The 11,283-nt window shown below is 59.1% G+C and overlaps 1 protein-coding gene across 2 annotated transcripts; it reads left to right on the top strand.

Moving 5' to 3' along the window:
* TMEM92 (transmembrane protein 92) lies at window positions 1–10,967 on the top strand. 2 transcript variants are annotated; one of them, XM_027034053.2, is made up of 6 exons: window positions 1–4,586; window positions 4,904–5,189; window positions 8,392–8,417; window positions 9,233–9,307; window positions 9,444–9,639; window positions 9,867–10,967. In XM_027034053.2, the coding sequence occupies exons 2-6, from the start codon at window positions 5,106–5,108 to the stop codon at window positions 9,972–9,974; spliced, it is 489 nt and encodes a 162-aa protein (XP_026889854.2). In that variant the 5' UTR covers window positions 1–4,586; window positions 4,904–5,105; the 3' UTR covers window positions 9,975–10,967. The 2 variants fall into 2 exon arrangements, with proteins under 2 accessions (XP_026889854.2, XP_026889855.2); XM_027034054.2 differs by having other exon boundaries at window positions 10–4,586; window positions 4,904–5,174.
* The last annotated feature ends 316 nt before the right edge of the window (window positions 10,968–11,283 follow it).

Here is an 11,283-nt window from a genome sequence, read left to right as displayed (position 1 = left end):
CTTCACCCTGGTCTTGCCTCGTCCCCTCCCACCTGGGGCTTGGTGGCTCTGCTCAGTCTGCACCCCAGACAGCCACAGCTCCCTAGCTCAACCTTCACCCTGACTCCACCCCACCACTTGGAGGTGTTTCTCTCTCCACCCACCCCTGGCTGTGCCCCGGAAACCTACACTTTGGAAGGATAATGGCTCCCAAATGCCGTTTTTGTCTCTGCTAAGCCTCCGGGCAGGTGAGTGTTAGTGGAGCTCCTCAAGCCGCTCATTAGGATAATAAGCTCCCTGCACCGTTAATTGTCAGGTGGCACGCCTCCCTCCACCCGCCTGGCCCCCAGCTTGGTGGCTCAGACGCGGGGTCAACTCTAGAAGTCATCTCCCCACCCTGGGCGCGTGAGGGACGGCTGGACTTCAGTTTCCAAAGGAATGCTGGGAAGGAGGCTCAGATCCTGGTTCCATGGCCAAGCATTCCTGTTGGCGACCCAACGTGCATCCTGCCTCCTCCTGGAAGGTGGGCAGCGAGCCAGGCCCTCCTTGCAGCGCACCCTGTGGGAGTTGCTTGATCCCTAGGGAGCCGTCTTACCCACTTAAGAGGGTATGTGGACACTTGGTGGGGCGGGGGGCAGGAAACAGAAGTGGATTCCCGAAAACACGCAGCCACTGAAGATGAGAAGCCAGGCAGCCTGGGACAGGACCCCCCCCCGCCCCCGCCACCCCCAAATGAGAGCCCCCTACCAAGGGTTTGGGGACTTCATTCCCTATCCCCTTAGAGAAATCTGGCCCCTGACCCTGGGAGGCCCCAACCAGCTTCAGTTCAGTGACAACAGCACCAGTGTTTACTTGGAACAAAGCACCATGGGGAAATGAAAGATGAATCAGAACTGGGCCAGCCCCCACGGCCTGGTGGGAACATTAGAACATGTATACACATCTTCTAGGGAGAATGGCCAGGGGCCAGCAGAGAGGCCCAGAGAAAAGGCCTGGCTGGTAAGATCCAAGTCCTGGGAGACTTACAGGAGGAGGTCGTATTTGAGCTGAGCCTTGAAAAATGGGTGAGAATCTGTGAGGTTCCAGGGAGGGGGTCTGGGAACAGGTGTTTCTAGGTGGAGAGAACTGGCCGCAACCAGTCCCCTGTGAGTCTCCAGGAGACTCTCTAGGTCTCTCTCTGAGGTAGGTCATGGGCCCCACGCTCTCTTCCTTGGCCCAGACTCACTTGACCAGCAGCAGAGGGGGCTAGGAGCCGGGTGTTCTGGGGGGGACCGTAGCTGGACTTCGGTGGCCCATCCAGAGGGGACCGAGAGAGGTTCTCAGAGAGGAGCAAGACCCTTCGTTCCTTGGTACCTCACTCTGCCTCCAGGGGAAATGGAGAGAAGGAGTTTGGGGCCCCTTTGCTCTGCCGGGAGGTAAACATTTATTGCTCGTTATGATTAAGCTAACATTTATTTACCATCACGGTATGCTGACAGCGAGCGGTTTACATCATCCTCACGGTGACCCCATGTGACGAAGGAGGCCCTGTCTGCCACCCCACACCCCTCCACAGGGTTCACAGAGGCAAAGAGAAGGTTAGAAGCTTCTTGACGAGGATCACACGGCACACGGCAGTGGCAGACTTACCGACGCAGCATAATACTGTCTGTCCCTGTCGGCAGAGCTGGGCTAGAACAGAATGTTCTGCAGGCTTTGAAAAGAAGGATCCCAGCCCAATGCCATAAGCCATTATGGGTGTCCGTGGCCATCACAGGACAGGGGAGGGGCTGAGACGATCAGAACTCAGCCAGGCTCTTCCCTCTCACCCGGGGCTGGGCAAGCCTTCCCACCCCAACCACCCCCCCTGTCAGGAGTTCATCCGGAGAAGCGGGCCCCCGGGCAGCTTCTTGCTCAGGGGCTGCCTCTGGGTGTGGGGTCTCGAGACCTGCCTGGTTCTGGTCCTGACTCAGCCCCAACATCCCGTGTGGCTTGGCCTTCCCAGCCCTCGAGGCTCTGGTTGGCTTCCCGGAGAAGGGAGCCGGTGGACCAGCTGACCTCCAAGACCCTTGCAGCTGGGCGTTTGTAGGATGTAGACAATCAGCTCGTTCTTTGGTGAATGGGCCGGGGAGGCAGCTAGCGAGTATGAAGACATTTCGACTCGGCCGCTCTTGGGAAACCCCAGATGGAATTTGGCCTGGAATCTAGAGGGACCCACAGACTGCCTGAGGTCTCCGGGCCTGCCTGCCCTCCTGGCCCTGCGTGCCTGAGCATACACGTGCACGCATGTACACGCTCCTTCCCCCCCCATTGCCAGATTAAGTGTTGAACAGATGTTGTCCTTGCGCCGGACGGTCCTGCCTCTGGACAAAAAAGCCCCCTGTCTGCTCAGGCTGGGGCCCCACTGCGCCCCCACCACCACCCGACCTCACCCACCAAGAATGCTGGGGCCCTTGGGAGCCATGATGGATGTTGACATCAGGGCTTGGTGTTCTTGGCCTGAATGAGCTGGGACCACCCACCTCCAGGTCCCTTGCCCTGTCCCCAACCGCAGGAAGGCACGCAGAAAGGCAGTTTGGTGTCATGAAAAAAAAAATGCGTACCCAAGGGGCAGGTGCCAGATGCCCTCGGGACCCCGCCTCATGAGCCTCACTTTCCCACTGGGGAGATGTGGGGCAGGGGGTGGGTGGAGTAGCCATTCTCAGATGTCTGTCCCTATGACATTTTAGCAAGATGGGTAGGGTTGCCAGGTTTGGCAAATAAAAATGCGGGACATCTAGTTACATTTGAATTTCAGAGAAGCGACAAACAGATTTTGGCATAAGTATGTTCCAGATATTGCATGGGAATATTTAGTATATTGGCACTAAAGAAATTATTCAGTTTGTCCGAAACTCAAATTTCACTGGGCATCCTGTATTTTGTCTGGCAACCCTAGATCTGTGTCAGGTGGATGCCAGAGAGCCAGAGGGGAGCCACGCCAGCCTCCTGCCCTCCTCAGGGCACTGGTGCCTGCCTGGCCCCTTCACCTAGTCAGTCCTCACAGCCTCTCACGTCTACCCCTCCGAGTCTTCTGTCCCCTTCTCAGCCCTGCCATTCTCCGCCCCCCCCCCCAACCCCACCAGGATGCCCTCCTCCCTTAAGCTCACCCATCTTTCTCTCCCCTAAAGGCCATGACTCTGTAGGTCTCCAAGCCTGGGCAGAGTGGCAGGGGACCCAGCGAGACACCCTAGGCCAGGTGTGTTGGTGCGACAGGGCAAGGGCAGGGGCAGGAGGGAAGCCCAAGTGAGCAACAACCCCACTAAGGAAGCAGCAGTACGGGTGCTGCTGGGAGAAGGTTCCAGCACTCCCTGGACTTGTTAGGGGGGCTAGCTGGGGCCAGAGCCAACTGCATGGGTAGGAGAGAAGAGGTGCCCCTGCCCAGGACCTTCTCCAAGTTCAGAATCACCAGGAACTGGAAATAGAGGGCATTTTCTGGGGCCAGACCCTAATTCCACCAGGATCAGGAGACTGGAAGGTTCTGTCCTTAGAGGCAAAAAGGGGCCAAGAGATAATGAGAAACAGAGACAGGGAAGGAGGGACAGAGAGAGTCCAGGAGAGTGAGTGAGAAACACAGTCAGGGAGACACAGGACCAAATCAGAGACAAAAGAAACAGAAACACACACACACACACAGAGAAACAGACTCCAAAAGAGACAAGCGGTGATTAACAAACAGAGGAGCACAGAGATGGGAAAACAAGAGGAAATGTAGACAAACCGCGTGGAGACAGTGATGGGCAGAAACAAACAGGAGGACAGAGAGAGAGAGAGAGAGATGGGGAGCCACAAGGAGAGGTTAAAGACAGAGATGGGAGCCAGAGATAAAGAGAAAGAGGTGAGAGAAAAAGAAAGGACAGCCCGAGGAGGAAGTCTGTCCGTCCCTACTAAGTTGGGGATAGTTTGCAGTGGCAAAGTCCCACTTGAGACCCAGCAGGAGACGCCTAAGCACTCGGGAACCGAGCTTCTCCGGGAGCCCTCCGCGTCTCTCCAGGCCGGGAGCAGCACCCACCCATCATCTGCCCTTCGCCCTCTCCCCAGGGGGCGGGCTCCATCTCTCCAACTCCTGCACGGTGTCCCCAAGTCTCATCCGCCTTTGGGTGTCTGGCTCTCACCCTGCGCCCAACGCCCATCGAGGCGTCCCCGCATCCCGCCCGCTAGCCAGCTCTCTCCCTCGGGGAGACCCGGCCCCAGGTCCCCGCCGCGCGCTGTGGGGCTCCGTGGGAATCCCGCGTTGGGCGATGTTGCCACCTGCCGGCCGGAGCCGGGAAGCACAGGGCGCCTGGAGGGCTGGGGCGCGGCCGCCGAGGGTCGGAATCCGGCGCTCTCAGCCGGGACAGCCTCCGCGGGGTCTTTCCAAGGAATCCGGATGGCCCTGCTTCGCCGCGCCCCTGCTCGCCTGGCTTCCGCCTGGCCCCAGCGGCCGCGGCTCTTAACCCTGGGCCTTAATTTCCCCCAAGTCAAATGGAGGAAGTGTGTCCCCACATCCTCCCAGGATTGCAGGGGACGCCGGGGGACGCGAGTGTACTAGCGCTGTGCTCCTGAAATCAACCAGGCCGCCTCTCCCTCCTTCTTGGCCAAAAATGAAGGTGACACATCCCCACCCCCCACCCCACCCCATACAATGCCCTCAATCCACTCCCGAGCCTCCTCCTCCCTCTCCCTCAACCACTGCCCCCCGCAAACCCAGGTGGAAAGGGACTTACAGCGGGCGGGTCGCTTCGCCGGCATCCTCCCCCGCCCCGCCGCCCACCCCCCCCATCCCCCCCATCCCCCCATCCCGGCCCCGGGCCAGGCGCAGCACTGTCCCTCTCAAGCCCGGGCTCACTTGGGGGTGGAGGAGCGGGGATTGGCAAGGAGTGGCTCTGCAGTCTAGCACTGACCCCACAATTTTTTTTTTTCCCAGTTAACCTCTTCTACCTCCTAAAACCCAACCCAGATTTCTTCCCCTCCCCCGCCCTGTCCCACGACCGGCCCTTCGCGGGTGCCTAAGCTCCGCCCCCGCCCGAGGCGGGGCCCCATAGGTGGAGAGACGTGGGAGAGGTCGTGGCCCCGCCTCTCCCCTCCTCCCCCTACACACACGGAAGCTCTGTGGCCCCCACGCCAGGATGTCCGACACCTGGGTCCCAGGCCTCGTACCCACCTTGCTGCTCAGCCTGCTGGCTGGCCCCCAACAGGTGAGCGCTTGGGAGGTAAGCTATAGAACTTCCAGGGCCCTGAACTTTGTGGGTCAGGGGCCTACTTCTGGAGCGCCGTCACCACCTTCCTTTGTCAGGATTCCCTGGTGACCGTACACAGTTAGCAACTTCCTTTCTCTTTTTGCCTGGGAGGTGGAGGTGGGGGCAGCGGAGGAAGGCCCTGAGAAAGCCTGGGCTCCTTCGCCTGTGGGGGGACCGTGTAGAGAGCCCTGGACCCCGCCCACCACCATCTGACACCTAGCGCCTGTCTGTGAGTGGGGACTTTGACCCTCATATTAGCCTGGGCTCATCCTTCCCGCTTCCTCCCGATAGTCCGAAAGCGGGCACTAGCCGGGACTGAGGTCTGGACGCCCGGCCAGCCCGTCTCCCTGACTGTCTTGTTCCTCTAGTGCTGGGTGACCTTGGGAGAAGCTCTGGCCCTCTCTGGGACTGTGTCTCTGCCTGTGCCTTAGGGGAGAGAAGGCTCCTTCCACCCCTTCTAGGAGCCGCGGGTAGGATTCTAGTCTGTGCAGGACTTGAGCTGGTTGCCTGACCCAAGGCTGCGTTGACCTCTGAAATCAGTGATTCTGAGCCTGAGGCAGGGATTAAGCACCCCCTCCTTCCTCCCATTCCTCGGTTGAACTCTGAAAATGATGCGGGAAATCTGTCCATTCTTGGGATGGCAGATTATCGTGGCAACTGACATGGGTCTAAAACAGGGATTTCTCACTTCTGTTTACGAATGCCTGCGACAGGGGTGCCTGCGTGGCTCAGTCCGTTGGGCGTCCGACTTCTGCTTGGGGCATGATCCAGCCCCGCCCCCTGGGTTCGAGCCCCCGCGTAGGGCTATGTGCTGACAACTCAGAGACTGGAGCCGCTTGGGATTCTGTGTCTCCCTCTTTCTGCCCTTCCCCCGCTGGTGCTCTATCTCTCTCAAAAATAAATAAACATTAAGAAAAAAAGAGAGAGAGAGAATGCCAGGACATCCCAGGCCCCCTCCCCAGAACAGGGCACGTTCACACAACTCTGCAGACTCTCCTGGCTCTGCCCCCAAAGCCTTCGAGCTCCTTCTCCGCCTAGTCTAGGCAAGCCCTTTGTACCAACACTAAGCTGAGCATCCTCTTGATTTCTCCCAGCAGCCCCAGGGGGCAGGTGCTGATAATATCCACGCTGCACGTGTACGGAAGCTGAGGTTCTTTACAACCACAGTGATGCTCGAAAAAAACTCAGATTGAGCCACCCCAGACAAGACCTGCCCCAGGTTAAAGGAGGGGGGGGGGAGAGAATCTGGGAGATCTGCCCCCCCCCAACAGCAACTCTTGATTGAACCTTTTTGTGTTCTGTCCTTCTTCGTTGGGAGCCAGAAAAGCCCCAGGAAAGTGGGGTCTGGAATCTGAGGGGCAAGAGGGTCCCACTGAGTGCCTGGACCCCCTTGGTCTGTCCCCAGCTCTGCAGTTGCCCCTGTGTGCTGTGAAGATCTCACCCTCTCTGGGCCAGACATCGCGGAGCGAGGCGGGTAGGGGAGTGGGGGTGGGGGAGTATTCATTTATGATTCCAGCTCCAGTCCCCAGGGGGCAAGGTTTGGTGGGGGGGGGAGGCTTCCGCCTGGCCTGCGGCTGAGCCCAGAAAAGGGGAATCAGCCCCACAGTCATTGGTTGTCACTGGTTTTCTTGGCTTTGCTGTTGTTAGCAACTGAGATGTGATTGAATTATTTCGAGTAAAGGTACAAAGACAAGGTAGTCTGGCCAAAGTTGGCTTCTTATGCTCCTGTTGTGGCTGTTTGTCCCCAGAGGCTGGGGTAGAGTGGCAGATAACCTCTCCTCCGCTAAGAAGTTCCCACCCCTGAATCCCCCCCCCACACCCCCGCCGTCTCTCACCGCCCCCACCCCCCAAGTTGAGGAGCAGCCAGGAGGAAAGGAAACCAGGTCGTCCGAGAAGGCTCTTTCGTTCATTCTGCCAATATTGTGGCTGTTGGGTTCTTCAACAGCGATGACAGACAAAAATCCCTGCCCTCTTGGAGTTTACATTCTTCCGACCAGACAATGAACAGGCTAAAAGGAACTGTGTAGTATGTTGGATGTGGGTAAGAACTGTGAGAGAAAACTTAAGTTCGGTGAGGGGAAAGGAGTGCCTTGGGGGAGTGGATGTGATTTTTATTTATTTATTTTTTATTTTATTTCTTAATGTTTATTCATTTTTTTGAGAGAGACAGAGTGTAAGCAGGGAAGGGACAGAGAGAGAGGGAGACACAGAATCCGAAGCAGGCTCCAGGCTCCGAGCCGTCAGCACAGAGCCCGACGCGGGGCTCAAGCTCACGAACCATGAGATCTGACCTGAGCCGAAGTCGGGCACTTAACCGACTGAGCCACCCAGATGCCCCTAATTTTTAAGTAAGAGGGGCAGAAAGGGGGTGCTGGAGCTAGGATACCTGGGGGAAAGAATGCTCCAGGCAGGGCTTATACACATAATTGCTATTAATCCGGTTACATTCTGAAACTAGAGCCTGGATGGGTATAGTTCTGGTGCAGAAGAGAAACAGAGAGAAACCCAGCCCACAGGGGAGGATCTGGGTGGCTTCAAAGACCGAGGAAACCCCCCCCCCCCCCCCCCCCCCCCGCCTCTTTCCCTCCACCCCCTGCCAGGCAGGGATCCGAAAGGTGAATGCAGATCATGAAGGCATGAGGAAGGTGGTCTGCCTTTACCCGCAAGTGTCAAACAGCCGGGCGTGTGCAGGGGACTCCCAGTGGTTGTGGATGTGTGGGCAAGAGGGCAAGGGGGCAGCAGCTGATCGCTGGGGGCCCGGGCACAGGGAGCCACTGAAGGGAGCGTCCAGGAAGGTTTTGGGCGATCGGATTTGCTGGATACGAACCTGCCTGCAGTGTGGGGAGTGATTCGGGGGGGGGGGGGGGTTGCGGAGGAGAGTTGCTGGACCGCCGTGGTCACATGGAAAGGAGATCGATCGGAGGCGTGGCGGGAAGGCGCCAGCTGACAGACCTGGGCGTGAGTGGAGGTGTTGTGGGGGTGTGGTGAGGAGAGAAAGGAGGGCTGAGGCCGCAGGTGTCAGCTGGGGCTCCAGCCCTAGACCTGGAGTGAGGTGGAGAGCAGGAAGGGGTTGACCCGCTGCGAACCTGCGGCAGGCTCTGCACCTGGGCAGCGGGTGGGTAGAGATGAGCTCCCCAGTTCACGGCCCCTAACCTCTGCCTCTTTTCTTCCGCAGGCTGCAGCCAAATGTGGTCTCTTCTTGTAAGTCTGGGCTTTGGGCTGTAACTTCCTGTCTGAGGAAGAGACACCCGAAATCCTGCCCTGTCTGCCTTCATGGGTGGGGGACGGGGGGGACAGAAAAGCATCTCATCCATCATCCTCACCCACTGCCCTTCTAGCCTGAACGCATTTCCCACTCCCCCCCACCCCCACCAATGCGTTTCCCATCCCACCCCCGCCCCGCCCTCCTTCTCCAGCCTAGCAGCTTCTGCCTGTGGGCGGGTCTAAAGCCTAATCCCCACCCCTCTCTCTGCTGTCTCTTCTCTGAGGGCTCCCCCCGCCCCATCACCCTGGGTGGGGCAGGCAAACCATCTGTGCCAACTTTAATATATAAATGCCAAAAAGCCTGAGCACAATGAGGAGGGGGTGGTCCCTGAGCAGAGGAATGTTTCCATCAACTCAGCCCTGGGTGTTCCGGGAACACCCTGTCCTTCCCACCTCATAGTCCATGGGCACCGGCAAGGGCTCCTCGAGTTAGCTCAGGGACAGTCGCCACATCTCCTTAGAGTGCCCTGGCACCCACTGCCACGTGCTCCCCCACCCCTGCTCAGTGATGTTGACAGAACATTCATTATACCCACTTTATGGATGAGGAAAAGTGAGACCCAGAAAGGAGCGGAACTTGGCCCAAGTAGTGAGATGAGCCTAGAAGCCAGATCCTGGGCCCCGGCGCCAGGTGTCCTCCCGCTGGGCCCCGCTGCTAGGGCGTGGCTTGGGCCCCAAGAAATGGGTGAGTTTTGGGGAGGCCGGGATCTTCCTGCCACCTTGGGACCAGCAGCGTCTCTTTGCTCCCCCAGCACCTGCCCCAGAGGATTCAAATGCTGTGGTGACAGCTGCTGCCAGGAGTATGAGCTCTTCTCCAGTCCCCTGAGGTGAGCCCAGGGCCAGCTCCTCGGGCGCAGTCCTCAGGGCGACTGGCCTTCCTGCCCACTGTGGCGGGGGGCGGGGGGGAGGGGGGTCCGGGACAGCCCAGACACTCAGGGAGATGTTGATGGTTCCTCGCCCTAGGATCTTCGTCATCACCTTCCTCATCATCCTCCCCCTCCTGTGCATCTGCTGTCTCGCTAAGCGGTTCTGTCGCAGCTGCAGAGAACAGGAGCAGGACCCCCCAGCGGATCACCAGGGGCCCCCGGAGCCGCCCTCCATCGCCCCCCCAGAGAGGGTCAGGACGTCCACCTCTGAGCCCCCACCCCCCTACAGCGAGGTAGGTGTCTCTGCCCCACTCCTTGCTCGGTTCCTCAGCTGGCCATACCTCCCTATTGTCCAGGTTACAGGGAGGCCCTCCTTACCCCAGGCCTCTAGACCTAGAGAGGGCCCTGCAGCCACCATTGGGTCCCCCCTCCCCCTGGCAAACACGCACGGCCGGCACTTGGCGGGTGCTGGCCGCTGCCAGGCCCTGAGAAGACTCTGTGTTCCCTCTTTCCCCTGCAGATTATTCTGAAGCCCGTCCTGCCCCCCGTGGAGCCGCCCCCTCCCTACAGTGTCAGGCCTGAAGAATATTCGGGGATGCCCAGGGGCATCGACAACCCAGCCTTCTGAGCCACCTCCTGCCTGGAGCTACGACATCATCGGCCACCTCCTCCCCAGTGCTTCCTGGATCAAGCCAGAGACTCTTGGGACCCCCGTGATGCCCCCATCCGTCCTGCCATGTCTCTTGCTGTTCTTGGTTTTAACTTATTGCTTTTCCCGCTCCACCACCAGCCGCCTCTGTTGTCCTGAGTGCCGGTCAGAAGTGTCAGCGGCCACCCCCCCAACCCCATCCCAAGTGAGAGGCTGCCAGGAGGAACATGTCAACGCTTGGAGGTGCCTGACAATACAATGGGCCACTCTGAGGAGCGGAGAGAACCCCATTTCTGGGGGGTATACAAATCCTGGCTGGGCAGCCAGCTCCGAGATATTATAGAGGGCACTCCTGTTTCGTGCGCGATTGGACTGCGTGGGCTCTGAGCCACCCCCGGGTCTACCTGAATAGGGAAGACCCCATTGCCCCCTACCCCCGAACGTGTACTCACTAAATCTGATCGTCACTGAGAGTCTGCCTCTGGCTGTGTGGGGTGGTGACTGGGGAGTGAGCCCAGACACTGCGGGGGTGGGGAGGGGGGGGATGGTGGGGGGTGGTCCCCACACCCCCAAATCCCACCATTGATGTATTGATGATGAGCCAGGGCGGACAGAACATCTGTGGACCACCCTCTGGTAAAGGATCTTTGGAGATGCTCTGACCCAGCACCCAGGTCTCAGGGTGCTAAGGAGGACAGGAAGTTGGGGACCACGTGGGAGTAACTGTTCGTTTCTTCCCCATCCCGTCCTCCCACTGCTCTCCTCAGGAGATGTGACGCTCAGCTCCCTGCCTTTCTCGCCGTGGGGGTGGGGAGGGGGCAAAGGAGAGGGGTGTGGGGCAGGGCCTCTGGGGATCTCGATCTGCCCCACCCTGGAATCTCCTGGAAAGAGGAGACTGAAAGGGTAGGTTCACCTTTCTCTTCCAGCCGGTGTGGTTCCCAGGTGCTCCCACTTGAGCTTGTCTGCAGGGTTAACCCCATTCACCACCTTGACTCAAGAGAAGAGTCTTCGTGGGGCATTAGTCATCATGGGACCTCCGGCAAAGTGTGGAGCTGGGGGACTAGCATTGGGCAAGGCAGAGTGAGAGACACCTTCCATGCCAGTGTCTCGGGGCTCAGGCAGGGCATGGCTCCTCCACCGCGATCCTGCCTTTGCACTGCTCCCCTACAGCCCATGAATGCTGGCCTTCCTCCCCAGACGGAGGGCACAGCGGCAAGACTGGCCGAAACTCCTGGGAGGATTGGAGGTAGCACCCTGCTGTAAGCCTCCTCCAGGGCTCTGGATAATA

This window comes from Acinonyx jubatus, chromosome E1 (genome assembly GCF_027475565.1).
Source record: "Acinonyx jubatus isolate Ajub_Pintada_27869175 chromosome E1, VMU_Ajub_asm_v1.0, whole genome shotgun sequence".
In the NCBI taxonomy this organism is placed as follows: domain Eukaryota; kingdom Metazoa; phylum Chordata; class Mammalia; order Carnivora; family Felidae; genus Acinonyx; species Acinonyx jubatus.
The sequence above is the reverse complement of the archived record's forward strand: the minus strand, read 5'-3'. Positions and strand labels throughout refer to the sequence as shown.

Bases quoted from the DNA above. Each gene is read 5' to 3' on its own strand.
- TMEM92 (XM_027034053.2), top strand. From the start codon at position 5,106: ATGTCCGACACCTGGGTCCCAGGCCTCGTACCCACCTTGCTGCTCAGC. The intron at 5,190-8,391 runs GTAAGCTATAGA...TTTCTTCCGCAG, and splicing joins AACAGGTGAGCGCTTGGGAG to GCTGCAGCCAAATGTGGTCT. The intron at 9,308-9,443 runs GTGAGCCCAGGG...TCCTCGCCCTAG, and splicing joins CTCTTCTCCAGTCCCCTGAG to GATCTTCGTCATCACCTTCC.